At 58.6% G+C, this 14,675-nt stretch overlaps 1 protein-coding gene across 2 annotated transcripts in view; it reads right to left on the bottom strand.

Moving 5' to 3' along the window:
* Nucleotides 1–3,900: 3,900 nt before the first annotated feature.
* Nucleotides 3,901–14,675, bottom strand: part of CACNA1G (calcium voltage-gated channel subunit alpha1 G) — a 61,530-nt gene continuing 50,755 nt past the window's right edge. For both annotated transcript variants that reach the window (XM_035026847.1, XM_035026846.1), the window contains 10 exons: nucleotides 14,408–14,559; nucleotides 13,529–13,638; nucleotides 12,751–12,884; nucleotides 12,451–12,521; nucleotides 12,234–12,312; nucleotides 12,018–12,139; nucleotides 11,476–11,829; nucleotides 6,586–6,763; nucleotides 6,110–6,279; nucleotides 3,901–4,942 (listed from right to left, as the gene is read on the bottom strand). In XM_035026847.1, coding sequence (XP_034882738.1) covers nucleotides 4,208–4,942; nucleotides 6,110–6,279; nucleotides 6,586–6,763; nucleotides 11,476–11,829; nucleotides 12,018–12,139; nucleotides 12,234–12,312; nucleotides 12,451–12,521; nucleotides 12,751–12,884; nucleotides 13,529–13,638; nucleotides 14,408–14,559 — 2,105 coding nt within the window. In that variant the 3' untranslated portion in view covers nucleotides 3,901–4,207. The remainder of the gene's footprint in view (nucleotides 4,943–6,109; nucleotides 6,280–6,585; nucleotides 6,764–11,475; nucleotides 11,830–12,017; nucleotides 12,140–12,233; nucleotides 12,313–12,450; nucleotides 12,522–12,750; nucleotides 12,885–13,528; nucleotides 13,639–14,407; nucleotides 14,560–14,675) is intronic.

Genomic DNA, 14,675 nt, shown 5'->3' on the forward strand with positions numbered 1-14,675 from the left:
GGTGTCCTCTCCCTGGCTAGGTCCCTCTACAGAAGGGGCATCGGGGATGGGGGACGCGGCGAGTAGGTGAAGGTGCTTTGTGCTGCCACCTGGTGTCTGATGTCCTCACTGCACTACGGTGCCCAGCCCCCCAGGTCCGCCCAGTGAGCTGGCCCAGGAAAAGGGAGAAGAGGCCCTGGGGCACCAGGTTGTGATGGGTGGGGACTAAGGGTGATGGAGGTGAAAGCTGTTTGGAAAGTGGGAGAGGTCTGGGTGGGGCACGGGGAGAGGACAGGAAGGACAAGGGGGTGGGAGGAGGGGGGCGGTGCTCTGTACTTCAAGGGCAGCATTATGCCAGGGAAAGGTCATGCCTGGGAACCTGGGTGATCGCAGAGCCAGCCTTGGCCAGCTCTTGGATGAGCATCTGGAGCTGAGGGACGCCTTCTCTTGTGGTTAAACGTCTCCCTCCTCCACACAAGGTGAAGGACTGTGGGTTCCTTTAAGCTTCTGAGTACTCCCAGAAGGGAGCCCATTTCTATGAACACAAATGTGACTGCCTTGGAAAAGGCCTCCCCAGCAAGTCACTTCATGACCAGGATTCCTTGCACCATGCCCCATTTTCTCCACAAGGAGAAGAGGCTGGGTTGTATGAAGCCAGTGGGCTAGAGGTTGGCCAGACCGAGAATGAAATCCCAACTCTGCCATTTCCTGCCTGTGTGATCTTGGGCAGATCACTAAACCTCTCTGAACCCACTGCCTCGTGAAAAATTGAAAGCCATGCTATCCTCCTTGTTAGGGTGTTGTGAGGAGTAAGTGAGAGATTGCAGAAGAGCCTCAGATTTGTTTTTAGCACAGCTCAGCTCTCTCCTCTTCCTAGTCCCCACCCCCCACCCCCCACCCCCAGGCAGACCTTTTCCTGGAGTCTTGGGGTGGAGGAAGCAGAAGCAGACAAGCCCGAGGTGGGGGCCCGTCGCTGTTGACACAATTTCCTTTGAACCCCCAAGGAGAAGGCTGAGAGCAGAAGTGCCAGGGTAGATGTTCTTACCTCCAAAGGCCCCCACTCCCCTGAAGCTCTTGGCCAGTTCCAACCCTGCCCCCCTCCCCCGGGGGGGGGGGTCCTTAATCCAAGGCCTCCTTTGCAGCCTCCAGCCCCTCCCCATTCCAGCCTCCTTCAGGCTCCTCCACTCCCCGATGTGCCCTAGAGCAGATAACAGCCATCCAGACAAACATCATGAGGTTTGCAGCATCTTATTGTTACTGTTAATAAGAATCAGCAGTGTTGGGCGTCTGGGTGGCTCAGTCGTTAAGCGTCTGCCTTCTTCGGCTCGGGTCATGGTCCCAGGGTCCTGGGACCGAGCCCCTCATCGGGCTCCCTGCTCAGCAGGAAGCCTGCTTCTCCCTCTCCCACTCCCCCTGCTTGTGTTCCCTCTCTCGCTGTGTCTCTCTCTGTCAAATAAATAAAATAAAATCTTTTTTAAAAAAAGAATCAACAGTGTTATTATTTCCACTTTTATTTTTTTATTTTTTAAGATTTATTTATTTGGGGGGGAGAGAGAAAGAGAGACTTTGTGTGAATGGAGGGGAGGGGCAGAGGAAGAGGGAGAATCTCAAGCAGACTCCCCGCTGAGCACAGAGCCTGGTGCTTGATCCCATGACCCTGAGATCATGACCTGAGCGGAAACCAAGAGTCAGATGCTTAACCAACTGAGCCACTCAGGCACCCCTATTTCCACTTTTAATGAGATACAACTGTTTCCATCACTGATAAAGATTTTACGTTGTTGGGGGACGATTGTTGGGGGAAGATAGTTAAGGGAGAGGCCACGATTCTGCCCCCTAAAATATCTACTTTGACTCTAGGGGTTCCTGGGGGCAGGAGAATGGATTGGAGGAGAAGGGGTTATAGCCAAGCTTTCTGGCTTCATCTTCACCCAGAATTGTCCAACCATTAGAAGAAAAAAGACCCCAGAGCCCCCTCCCCAACTGTCACACCCTCATTAGGGAATAGACAGCTATAGAATTCTACAAAAATATAAAAGCTTTATCTGCAGACCCAGGTGGACAAAACTCTAGGAATTTTGTTCAGTTTTGCTTTTTTTTTTTTTTAAAGGCAGCTCCTACAAGCGCCCGCCCCCACCCAAGGAGGCCAGAAGAAAAAGAGTTCCACGCTATTGCACACCCCAAGAGGATAAAGCCAGGTGTTTGCTTCAAGAAGAAGTATATTTCTGTCCAGAAGAGCAATTAGAAAAACTTTCACCAGCTTAGAGAACAGGATGGGACCAAGCCTCCGGGTCCATCTGCCCTGAAGCCTGGCACCACCCCCCATCCCAGGCTCATCCCAAGTTCAGAGAGAGGCTGATGGGGGGCTGGCCAGCCCACTAGAGCTGCCTTTGAGGTTTCAAGGGTCCTGGGGTTTGAAGGTGCTGGAGATGAGGGGGTAGGGATGTTCAAAGGAGTGGGGTCGGGGTGGACGTTTGGGGTGGCTGGCAGGAGAGAGGCTGACTGAGCCTGTGGTACTGTGTCTTGGCCCCGGGGTTTCAGACAAGAGAGTATCGCCAAGGTAGCACCAGAAGGGAGGTTCTGGGCCACACCAATGGCCCCTCCCCCTCCCCCCATCCTCCTCCTCCTTCTCCTCCTCCTCTTCCTCCTCGCTGCCCTCCCGCCCTCCCTCGCCGCCTTCACCCCCTTCCTCCTCTGCCAGCTCCCACTGGGCAGGCAGCAGCAGACCATGTAAACACCTTGATGGAGCTCATTCATCTCCCCCCAGGGGGCCGGCTCCGCACTGCGCGGCCCGCTGCTGGCCAGACCGACTTCACCGGGAGGTCGCCTTTGGACTGGGGCGCGGGGCGGGGGGGGCTCGGTCTCGGGAGCGAGCAGCCCGCTCTGTTTGTGCAGCTTCATCCCATGGCCAGCTTGATGGAGCAGTGCCCACAGCACTGGTCAGCAGGACCCCCAAGGCGGGAGGCCAAAGCCCAGCCGTCCCAGGTCACGGGGGCTGAAGGCTGGGGAAGGAAAACCCAGAAGCGCTGCCCCCCCCAGCAGCCCACAGATCCCCTCGGCGGCAGCTGAGGCTGCCTCCCCCGGTCTCCGTCGGCCCCATTAACCAAAACAGCTTCATTATGCCAATTTCCAGCTTTCAATGTGCGGCTGATAGCTGTCAGCAGAAATAAGAGTTAATCTGGAATTACTCACATTCACAGAGCCGCCTGGCGCGGAGGAAGCGAGAAAGCTTTGGTAGAAGCAGTAGACCCTGCTGGCCGAGCCTTCCAACTCCGCCTTTGTCCCCCTCCTCCCCAGGTGAGGCTGCAGAGTGTCAGCCCTCCAGGGAGAGGGTTATGTTTTCTCTCCCCCAGACAGACAGACAGACACGCACGCGCGCACACACTCATGCACACAGAGGCAGCTCCGACCCACTCCCTGCCCGCTGCCCACTCCCCAGCTCCAGGGACGGTCTTTCTCCAGTGCCCCCTGGAAATGCCTAACTCTGTCCCTTTTGCTTTTACTCTGGACCGGGATTAACTTTTTATTTTGGAAAATTACTTTATTATAGATATAGATATAGATATGTATGTATGTATATATATAAAAAGGTTCCATTTCATTTGTAAAATCTTATTTTTCTCTTTTTCTCTTTTTTTCCTACAGAAAATGATGGCAAGGTTAAAGGAGAAAATAAGTTACATTACAGTTTCCAAAGTGGTTCTCACTCTCCGCTGAAGATGGGCCACCGGCAGGGCTGAAATGCACTCTCGGTCCCAGCTTGTGCTTTGCAAGAAGAGGGAATATAACTAGACTGGTTATTTTAGGTTAAAATAGCCAAGAGACAGACGCCTTCGCCTCAAAAATATTCTGAGACACATACAAGTAGAAGGAAACAAGTCTCTTCAGTCACAAAATGTCGTACATCCCGCATATACTAGATTCAATTAATTTAATAAAATAGAATATACATAGAGATTCTGCACAAACGTATTGCTTTCTCCCAGTAGCTCCTGGTGTTGGGAACCTCAGCTGCACTGGGCCTCTCTCTCTCTGCCTGGGTCCAGGGTGGCCAGGCCGCTGCTCTGAACGTTCTGGAAATTCTGCTTGTCGGTTCCCAGCGCCACTGAGGCGGGGAGGAGCGCCTCCTTGGAGTCCATATGGAACGTTTTTCAGGAGCATAGCCCAGGAGGAGGAGCTAGGATTTGGCACCCAGTGGAGAAAGGTGAGTGGGGGAGTGGGGTAGGACTCAGGGCTCCAGGTCTGCTGGGTCAGAGGCTAAACCGGAGAGACTCAGCACGTCTTTCTTTGGGGGGGGCGAGGCAGCCATGCTGTCAGGGGGGCCGGAGGCCGAGGGATCCTTGGAGTCGCTGGACGGAGCCCTCCGCCGGAGGCAGACCCCGGGGCTGGGCGGGGGCCGAGGGCCCTGACTCTCTGGGGGGTCTATGGAGATACTAGGTGGGCTGAGTTTTTTCTTGGGCCGGCTTCCAGGCCCCCCAAGAGGCTGGCCCCCAAGGCTGGAGGGGTCAGGGCCCAGACCGGGTTGGGAGGCGCTGTCCAGGCAGCTGACCGCAATGGAGTGCCTTCTCTGCTCATCCAGCCAGGACGCAGGCCTGCGCCGGCAGCTCCGGGCCTCCACGCTGTAACACTTCTTCAGGTCCCGTGCGCACGGGGGCTCCTCCTGGCTGTCCACGGTCAGGAGGTCTCCTGAAATCCAGCTCAGCTCCGTGTCCAGCTCTAAGCTGCTTCTGGTCTCCGGGGGGCCTTTGCTCCAAGTGGGTTCTGAGCCTGGGCAGGGGGCCGGCGGGGGCCTGTGCTTCGAGATCGTGCTCTGATGGAGGGGATGCTGCTGCGCCTGGGTGCCCAGGTGGCCCCAGAAGGACGAGGCGCGGACCCGAGGCGGGGAGGGCCCACTCACCTCGGACAGCAGGTCTTCCCGGCTGCCCAGGCCCTGCACGTCCAGGGAATCAGTCCTTATTGCTGCCTGTGTGAGGTAGGAGGAGCGCTCAGCCCAGGGGCTTCCACCGAACCCCTCCGGGGACTGTCTTCCAGCCATGTCCCCCGCCCCCCCATCCCCGTCAAGCCAGATAACCCCGTCCTCCCCCTGCAGGTCCATCCTAGGCAGGAGGGTCAGTGTTTGGTCTTGTTTGGAGACGGGGGCCACGTGCAGCCTGCTCCCCCCACCCCCCGTCCTTCCCCCACACCGGCAGGAGTGGCTCTCAGGAGCTCCCAGCCCCTGGGACACAAGAAAGCACTGGGCCAGCTCTGCTCCCAGCCCTTTGCACAGGCTATTTCTTTGGCCTTGAAAACCCTTCTCGAATGACAAGCACCCCTCAACTTTATGGGCTCGGGTTCCCTGTGACACAGAGCCTGACAACCTCTACCCCCACGTGAGAAGTAACCCCTCCCTCCTCTTTGCTCCCCGCTGCACCCCACACATGCACATCCCAGCAGCCGCGTCTTATTGCCTCAGTGGTCTGATGGCATTTCTGTCTCTGGTTAGCCCGTGAGCTCCACGGGGCAGGGGCTGCCTCCCCCGTGCCCGGCACACAGAAGCTCTTTGTGAATCTTTGGGAAACGGATGAGGACCGGGCCTGCGTCCTCAAGTGTGCGGTGTTGAGCAGATTCTCATGTGGCCATGATCACATGTAAGGGCACACGGGGCGCGGGCTGTGGTCCTGTCACTGTGGGGACAGATAAGCCTCCGCTGGCTGCCTGAGCCTCAGCTCTGTGCCCCTGGAAGGTGGGCCCCGGGCTTGGCCAAAGGTGGAGGTCCTTAAAACGTGCCTTGTGTCCCTTAGCTAAGTAGAAGTACAGAGAATAACTGGGAGGCGCCTCTGGACCAGGGAAAGGGAGTCCAGAGACGTGGGTTCTCCCGCCAAATTGACCTGCGTCCCTAAGCAACTTGGTCTCCAGGCCTCCTCAGGGAAAGAAGGGAGAGGGATATAAACACCGAAAGGGCCCAGACCACTTGCGCTTTGTCCAGGACTGTGTCCCCGGTACCTAGAACTGCCTCTGGCACATGGTCAGCACGCAATACACGTTTGCTGGAAGCATGGACGTGGCAACCTGGTCATCACCAATAGCCTAGGGGTCCCAGCAGAGGTGCCAGGCGTGCCAGGCCCCGGGCCACCTCCCCACACCTGCTCACCTGGCGTCTGAGGGGTCTCTGAGCCAAAGGGGAGCGGCCTGGTGGGGGCAGTTTGGGGATGGTGCCCCAGGGGGGAGCGCCGTGAGGCTGGAGCAGGTGGGGTGTGTCTTTGGGAAGCTGCAAGATGTAGCTGGTGTCTGCTGGCTGGGAGTGGACGGACAAGACAGAGCCTGTGGGCAGAGGGGCCAGGAGGAGAGAGAAGAGCTGGAAGGTCAGTGGTCTGGCTCTCACCTAAGTCCCTCCCCTCCCCTCTCCTCCCCCTCCCCCCCCCCCCCCCCCCCCCCCCCGGGGCCTCTACCATCCCCACAGACCTCTCATCCTGGATTGAAAGCCACTCTCGTGGGCTGGGGGTCCCTTGGAGGTCAGAGAGACCTCTCTTGCTGCCTCAGTGCCCCTCTCCCCCGGGTCAGGACTGGGCTGAGGCAAGGATGGGGTCTCCCTGTGTGAGCCAAGGTGGCCTGCCTGAGCCCTGCTACCTGACTGAGCTTTGGGGAGCCCCCAGCTTCTGCGACTTAGGGACCCCTCGGCGCCGCTTCCATCCCGGCACATGTAGCTGTCATTGGGCAGGGAGTGCGTCCGGCTGACCCCAGACTTCCGTACGGTCAGCAGGTCTGGTCCCAATGCCAGGGGCATCTCCTCGGGGTGGGGCTCCATCTGCAAAAGGAACAGGGGAAGGAGGTAGGAAAAAGAGGGGGCATCTGGATTGGCTGACTGAGGCAGAGCTGGACAACAGAAACCAGAAGCCGCTCCCCCACCCCCCCACCCCCACCCCCGGCTCGGGCCCCATCCCCTCCCCCGACAAGGCGGTAATGGGATGAGTTAGTGGGTGGGGGAAAAGGGGGCAGACACATGGATGAGCCCTCCAGCACAGCAAGGAAGCAGGTGGGGGGAGTCCCTGCCCAGAAAGCTATCCGATACTGCGTCACTTCCCCGGAGCCTCCTGGTGGGGATGGTGGAGGAGTGAGGAGGTGTCCAAAAAAGGGAGAGCAGCTCCCAGGCCCAGCCCGGCAGGTGGTTCAAGAGGTGGTTCCCGGGGCCCCATTAAGAGGCTCTGAAGCTGCACAGAGGACAAAAAGCTAAAAGCACCCCCCTATCCCTGTGCTGGGGCTATGGGGGTGGGGTGGGGAATGGGGGGACCCACCCAGTGAGCAGGGCCTGCCACAGAGCAGAGACTGCCTCACTGCCCAGGGCTTTAAGAGCGCCGGGGCCCGTGAGCTGAGTTAATGAGCTGAGTTAATGTGGGTTCGGTGACAGGTGACCACGGGGGAATGTCAGCGGGCTCCCCCACCTGGCTCCCTCCCCTTTTGATTACTCAATGACCCTGGCAGGTGGCAAATGGGAGGTGGGGGAGGCAAGGTCTGAATACCTTGAATACCACGGGCCTCCCTTACTGGACAGATTGGGGGTGGGAGTGAGTTTTTTGAATTTGTTTCAAAGAAAAGCAGTAATCGGCCTTTGACCCCAGCTGGAGGGAGTCAAAGTTTGTTCCCAAAAGATTTCTCCATCTCCCCGTGACCCCCTTCCTCCTTGGGGGGGTCCCCTGTACCCTCCATTCCTAGTTCTCAGAGAGGCTGGAGGGGCCGTGTCCCCACACAGGCCCAGCCGGTTAAGGAGCCCCAGTAAGGGCTGTTGGAAGAGTCTGGAGCCTTTGCTCCCCCTATCAGCCCCAGGCTCCACTTCTGCCAGCCACCTCAAGACCCCTAGGGACCCCCACCCAGCCTGTGGTCAAAGCCGGACCCCAGCTGGGTCCTGCTGTGAAGAAGGGGCCCCTGTCTCTTAAGTCATCAGAGGAGGGGGGAGGCAGGGCGGAGGGAGCTGCTCGCAGTTGGAAGGGGAAGGGGAGCTGGGCAGGGGTGAAGAAGCTGTCCCAAACACAAAGACACCCCCCCCCCCCAGACATGGGGACACGCAGGGACAGCAACGGAGGAGACAGGGACAGCTCCCCAGGCAGAAGGGCTGGTTGGTAGCAGCAGAGATGGTTTCACCCACCGGGAGGAAGGGGGAATGGCTCATGTGGTGAGGAGGGGGGAGGGAAGGGAGCGGGGGGGGGGGGGCGGGGAAGGGCTGGCTTGCACAGGCTCCAAATACAGAGACTGACTCCGCATCCAGGCAGGCCCCTTGGTTAGCTAGCTGCCTGATGCCACCTCTGTTTTGGGCTGTGTTACTCCTGGATGTCTAGGTTAACTCTTTCACAACTGTGCCCCTGGGCCCTTGAGGCCCCAGTTTAATCTCGTCTAATTTCTTTGTCCACAGTGGGGAACTGGAAAGACCTAGGGATGCCTGGGGCACGGAGCGCGCTTGCTGGGGGATGCCTCTGGGTGGGGCCTGGTGGCAGAGAGAGAGAGAGAGAGAGAGAGGGGAGGGGAGGGATCTGGAGCCCTGCAGCCAGCCCAGCCCCTGGGGAGGCTGGGGGAGCAGGAAGGGGCCATGTGTAAGTACATTGCTCTCCAGGGCACTAAGTAAGAGTGTGTGAGTGTCATCAGGCAAAGAGTCATCCGTCAGAGCTAGAGAGCAGGATGGTTCAGACACAATCTCTGACGTCAGAGACAGAGCCTCCATCTCAGCTAGAGGGATCTAGACAGGGAGAGAGATGATCAGGCATAAGAAACGAGGACAACACACACACTTGCGTGTGCACGCACACACACACGCACACACACACATGCGCACGCGCACACACAGAGCCCCCCTTTCCTCCTTTCCATGAAGCAGAAGCACGGGGGGGAAAAGGCCTCTCTTCTCTCTCCCCACCCCTCTCCCAAGTCAACTGACAACACCTCCCCCCCTTCAAGCCCCTCCTCTGATCTGAGAGGATGCGGCAGGCGCCAAAGAGAGCAAACCCCGAACCCCGAACCCCGACAAAGCAGGAGAAGCAGAAACTTATTCTAAAGATACCCCAGGAACCTGAATGGCCCCCTCCCACACTACCACCACCCAGGGAGGAAGCGGGAAGCAGGGAGGGCTTTCAACTCTCAGAAAGATGAGACCAGAAAAAAAAAAAAGAAGAAAGGCCAGCAAAGCACCTCTCTACTCTCGGCACAGACAGAGCAGCGTGGGGGGCGCTGGGGACAAAGCTGCCAATCTGATGACTGTTTTCTGCTTATTCTGTCTGCTTCCAAAAGCCTGGCAGGACTTGGCCTGCCCCCAGATTCTGGCTTCTCCCCTCCTGGGCCCTCCTCCGCCTGCCGGCAGCTTGCCCGCCCTCTTTAGCTTTGGTTCTGGGAGATGCTCTCCTCCTGCCGCCATTCTGAATTGAGCGCACTGGGGTGGGCCACCACGCAAACTGGCTGGCTCACCAGGGATCTGCGGGGGGGATTTCAGTGCCTACAGCACCCTGGGGAAGGGGAGGGCCATCCCTCCCAGATGAGCCATCTGCCTGATCAGCCCATCATGTCCTCTTCTCTCCCCGCACCCCCCTCTCCCCCCCCACCCCGCCCCACCGCCATGAGCCTCCTTCAGGATGGGAGGCCTCAGGAAAGGATGGGCTCTCTCACAGATCATTCTAGGTCATTGCCAGGTTGAGGTCCCTACAGCCCATCTGAGACTGAATTCCAAGAGGGGATTCAAGAGGTCAGGGACCCTAGAGGCAGGGTCCCTTCCTATGTGAGGATAACGTCTATTTCTTTGGAACAGGCTACAGGTGTCCCAGGTACTGGGAAGCTGCCTTCCTTCCCCTCCACCCAACAGGGCCTGTGGAACACCAGGCTTTTCTATCTCCCACTAACACCTGTTTCTTGCCTCCACTCCAGGCCTACCGGGGGCTTCCCTGCAGCGCCTGACCCAGGAGAGATGACAGGGCGCTCTGCCAAATGGAAGGGGCCACAAGGGGGGAAGAGGTGGGTAGGAGAACCCCAGGAAGCCGAAGAGCCGTGTTTAGATGGGACTGGGAAAGAAAAACACGCAGAGCTGTGGAAAGAGACTGGGCTTATGGGGGACACCTGGTCTTATTTCACGGCGAGGTCCCCAGAATCCACTCTCAGCTGGAACCTTCCATTTCCTCCCATGACCAGGTCAGAAAGCACTGGCTACTGAGAGCACTCATCATGTCTAATGGGCTCCATGGCTAAAAAAGCCACCAAACAGAGATTTGGGGGATGGGCACTGGACAGAGGGAAGAAGCAGACGGTGGCCTAAGACATAGCCCTCCACGGGTCCCCTGGCCACCTGCACTATCCCCAAAAGCGCTTCTCCCCTGGATTTGGCACCTCCCTCCCTCCACCCACGAAGGTCCCACTGCCAACTTGTCTTCTGCCCCCTCCTCTTTTTGTCCAGGTTCTTTCTGACAAACGCCCTCTGTAAACCCCTCCTCCATTCGTCCTTCTCCCCTGGAAGTGCAATCTCAGTGTCCCTACCTTCCAAGTATGTGTTCCAAGGGTTAATCTCAGCTTGTAAGAACCCCCGGCTGCCTCCTGCCAAGCCCAAAGCTCAACTGAGGCCCTGAGGCTGTTCTTTCCCCAGCGACCCAGTGGGCAGGAAACACCCCCCCCCCACCTCCCCAGAAGCGCAGCGCAGCATGGCACAGCCCGGCACAGTAACCTGTGGGTCGGAGCCGCCCGGGCTGCGGGCGGGAGGGAAGGCAGAGGGCTGGCCCCCAGGGCCTGCCAGCTCGTCCATCAGCTTCAGCTCCCCTTCCAGGGAGCCCTGGATCAGCAGGGATATGGTGTCAAACAGCTGTCTGTCCTGGGGAGGACCAGCCCAGGAGGGGAGCCGGAGAGTCAGGGGAGTGGGGTTCAGAGGGGCAACGGGGGGAAGTGTCGTAGTGGCGGGGGATTGACAAAGAGACACAGAGGGAGAAAGAGGAGGAGGCCACATGCACACACATAGGTATGCACACACACACACCAGCAACAAAGACACAGGAGAAGGAGGAGGGGATAGGACAGAGGAGACAGAGGTGTGGGAGGGAGGAGAATGGGAGCCAGAGATGAGAAGAGCTCACAGGGAGAGAGGGAGAGGGAAAACGAAGGTAAGGAAAGGATTGAGAGATGGAATCAGGCAGGTTGAAGGGTGGGAAGGAAAGAGGTTTGGTAATCGGGCAAGGGTAAGAAAGAAACAGGAAGGAAACAGAAAACTTAGCCTTGAACCTAAGAGCCAAGACGGGGAGGCCGACTGGGCTGGAGGCGCAGGGCGTGGACGAGCCAGCACATGTGCCCGTGGCTTGCTGGGGTGGCCCTGTGCTGAGAGGGCGGGCAGCCTCTCTGGGGACGGGCGGGGGACCGCTTACCCCTCAGCATCCAGGCAGGAGGGGCAGAAGGATCCAGGTGGGGCCCTGGGGTCTGCCACGCTGCCCACTCCCTGTCCACCACCCACCCAGCCACTGGCCACAGGTCCCATGCCCCTCTCGGCAAGGGTGGCCATCTGCTCACCGTGGGGTGCTCCAGGGAGAAGCGCGAGGCTGCTCCAGCGTGGGCCGCAGTGTGCGGGACCCCAGGCTTGGGGCTGTCGGGGCTGTCGGGGCCCTCGACCCCAGGCCAGAGGAAGGGGCTGCCCAGCGGCGAGTGGGGCTGTGGGCTAAGCGTCTTCATCTCCAGCTCCAGCTCAGCCTCCAGCTCAGCCTCCTCTTTGGCCTCCTTGTTGCTTTCCTCCAGGTGCTTCATCAGCACGGCGATCACCACGTTGACCAGCACAAACTGGGCCGTCAGCACGAAGGACACGAAGTAGATGGGGGAGATGACCGTATTGTAGCAGGTGGACTCCTGGTCACAGTCCCGGAGGGTGTCCTGCGGGCAGCAAAAGCATTACACACTGTCCCGGGGAGCGGGAGTTCTGGAGTGTTCCTGCATAGGGGAATTCCCTGCTTTTATTCACAGCCACTCATCTTGCTCAGGAATCTGGGCTCAAGGAGTGGGACTGCCTCCCCGGGGCCAGGGCCAGCCCTGGCAGGGCCCCCGCGGCCGTGGGCGCTCACCTTCATGATGCCATTCCAGTTGTCACCCGTGGAGACTCGGAAGAGGGTCAGGAAGGCCATGCCAAAGTTCCGAAAGGTGGCATGCCGGCCCAGGCCCTCGCAGGGGTGCGTCTCATCACACTCTAGAGGAGGAGGGCAGGAGAGAGAGGCCCGAGTTAGTGCGGGAGCCCCTGGACCTCCAGCCCTGGCTCCTCTACCCTCCCCACCCCGACTCACCCAGGTCTCCAAAGAGCTCCACACCCAGAGCTGCAAAGATGAAAAACAACAACATGAAGAGAAGTCCCAGGTTCCCCACCTGGAAGAGAGGAAAAGAAATGGGAAAGGTGCCACTGGGTCTCCCAGCCAGCTTCCCTGAGCTCCCTACTGCCCATCCCTTCGGAAAGCACCCCCTCCCCCCAAGAGGGCCCCTCCCCCCCACACCCCCTCCAGCTACCTGGGGCAGGGCCTGCATGACCGTGTCCAGCAACGCCCGCATGCCCACAGCCATCTTCAGTAGCTTCAGCACTGCAGAACAGGACAGAGCGGTGAGCCGCCCCCCACTCCACCAGCTCCACCCCTGCCCTCGGCCCAGCCCCCAGCCCTCCCCTTTGGCAGAGGCTGGGGCCGGGAGAGAGACCCATGGGAACACACACGCATGAAGTCCCTGGCCAGCCACAGAGCCACCCCCGGCCGTTTCCCCCCTGGGCCAGTCACCCTGGGCAGGTGGGTGGTGGGCGAGTAGCCGGGCACTGACCTCGGGCAATGCGTAGCACCCTCATGATGCGGATGATGGTGGGGTTGATGGGCAGCGAGGCATTGACCTCGATCTCCTCCAGCGTGATGCCCATGATGGATAGCAGCACGATGGCCAAGTCCAGCTGGTTCCACCTGGAAAGAGGACACAGCTCCCTGAGGGGGGAGCACCGCAGAAGAGGGGGCAGGCGTGGCTACCCAAGTGACTACAGAAAGGAGGGTGGAGGTCAGCCAGTCCCGCCTCTCCATCCTGTGGAGAAGGCATGGCTTGACTCGGGTCACAAAGGCACAGGTCAGACTGAGACTTGAGCTCAAGGACCTCTGCTTTTCATTTGTATTCATTCATTTTTTTTTTTTTTAAATTTGGCACTTATATGCTGTTTACTAGGTGTCAAGCACTGTTTTAAAGCCTTTACAAATAAGAACTCATAATCTTCACAGTATTGTTTCTCCTTTTATAGATAAGGAAACCAACATACAGAGAAGTTGAGTAACTTACCCTAGGTCACCAGCTTCTAAGTGGTGGCGCCAGGATCCGAGTCTGGTCCGGGCAGTCTGGCTCCAGGCTCTGTGCTCTTAAGCCCCAGTCTGGGCCACATCGATTTCCAGCTGCCTGTGTTCCCCCAGGCCCTGGATGCCCCCCCACTCCCCCCTGCTATCAGCCCTCGGTGGGTCCTAGAGTGGAGGCTGTACCTCAGGAGTCCAGAAAGGTTTTTCAGCATTTCCCTGGGAGACATGTCCTTTCCCCCACTCTCCCACACCCCACCGCTCTCTGTTACCTGTCCTGGAAGAACCGACGGAAGCCAAAGGCCACGAGTTTAAAAACTGACTCCAAGACAAAGATGATGGTGAAGATGTAGTTGCAGATCTTCAAGGCCTCATCCAGGATCTGGCAGGGATAGGGGGCAGTCTACGCAGGGTCTCCTAAGGCCCAGGGGGGATGCCTGCCCCTCCCCCTCCATCACAATTCCGGATCTGGGAGACAGGGGAGTCTAAGGGGACCTTTCTTTTCTGTCCCTGCCATGATGGTCGACCATTGGTCACCACACCAGGATAGAAGAGGGTCCTTAGGCATGATCCGAACTTTGTGCTAAAGGATCTCTCTCCTTGAGGGATGGGGAGGAGACCCCATGAGAATGTGCTGGAAGGCACAGAAGGCTAGAGCCCGGAAAGGGCCTTGTGCATTACTAATTCAACATCCCCATTTTACAGATGGGGAGCCTGAGGGCTGGAGGACAGCTGACGGTGGCTGATCTGAGGAGCGGCAAGATCATTGGTGAGTTTGGAGCTGGACATTCACTAGAGTCGTAACCCTGAAAGGGCAGACACTGGTCTTCACTGGTCTGCCTTCTTTACCCTCAAAGGGTAAAGAAGCCCATGGCAGGCACTCAATAAATATTTGCTGGGTGAAGAAGTCAGGTCCTCCACTTCCTAGCTATATGACCTTGGTCTAGTCATGGAACCTCTCTGAGCCTCAGCGTCCTCATCCGTAAAGCCAAGATGATACCCACTTCCAAGAGTCGCTGCAAGGTGTGCACAAGGAACTCCTGTAGGGTGCCCAGGAGTTGCCCAAGGTACCCCAGCACAGGGGAGGTTAGCTTCACCCTGTGGGCCCATGGCTAGACACAGGGCCCGGGGGGCCGGTCACTCGCTCCTACCTGGGGCTGCTGGTAGTGTTCCATGGCCATGGTGACCACATTCAGCCCAATGACACCCGTGATGAAGAGGTCCAGATAATGGCTGGTACACAAGTGGTGGACGAGGAGCCGGAAGCGGGAGTAGTCTGAGTAGTAGGGCTTGCACTGGGCCTCTGGTGGGGCAGGGGGGAGAGCAGAGCAGCCATCGGGCCCCTGCCCCACGGCGCCCCCGCCACCCGAGTCCCTCACAGCCGCCAGCCTCTAACGCCAGAGCCGCAACATTCCAGAG

The sequence above is a fragment of the Mirounga leonina genome, unplaced genomic scaffold (genome assembly GCF_011800145.1).
Source record: "Mirounga leonina isolate KUSES-001 unplaced genomic scaffold, KU_Mleo_1.0 Mir_200, whole genome shotgun sequence".
Lineage (NCBI taxonomy): Eukaryota > Metazoa > Chordata > Mammalia > Carnivora > Phocidae > Mirounga > Mirounga leonina.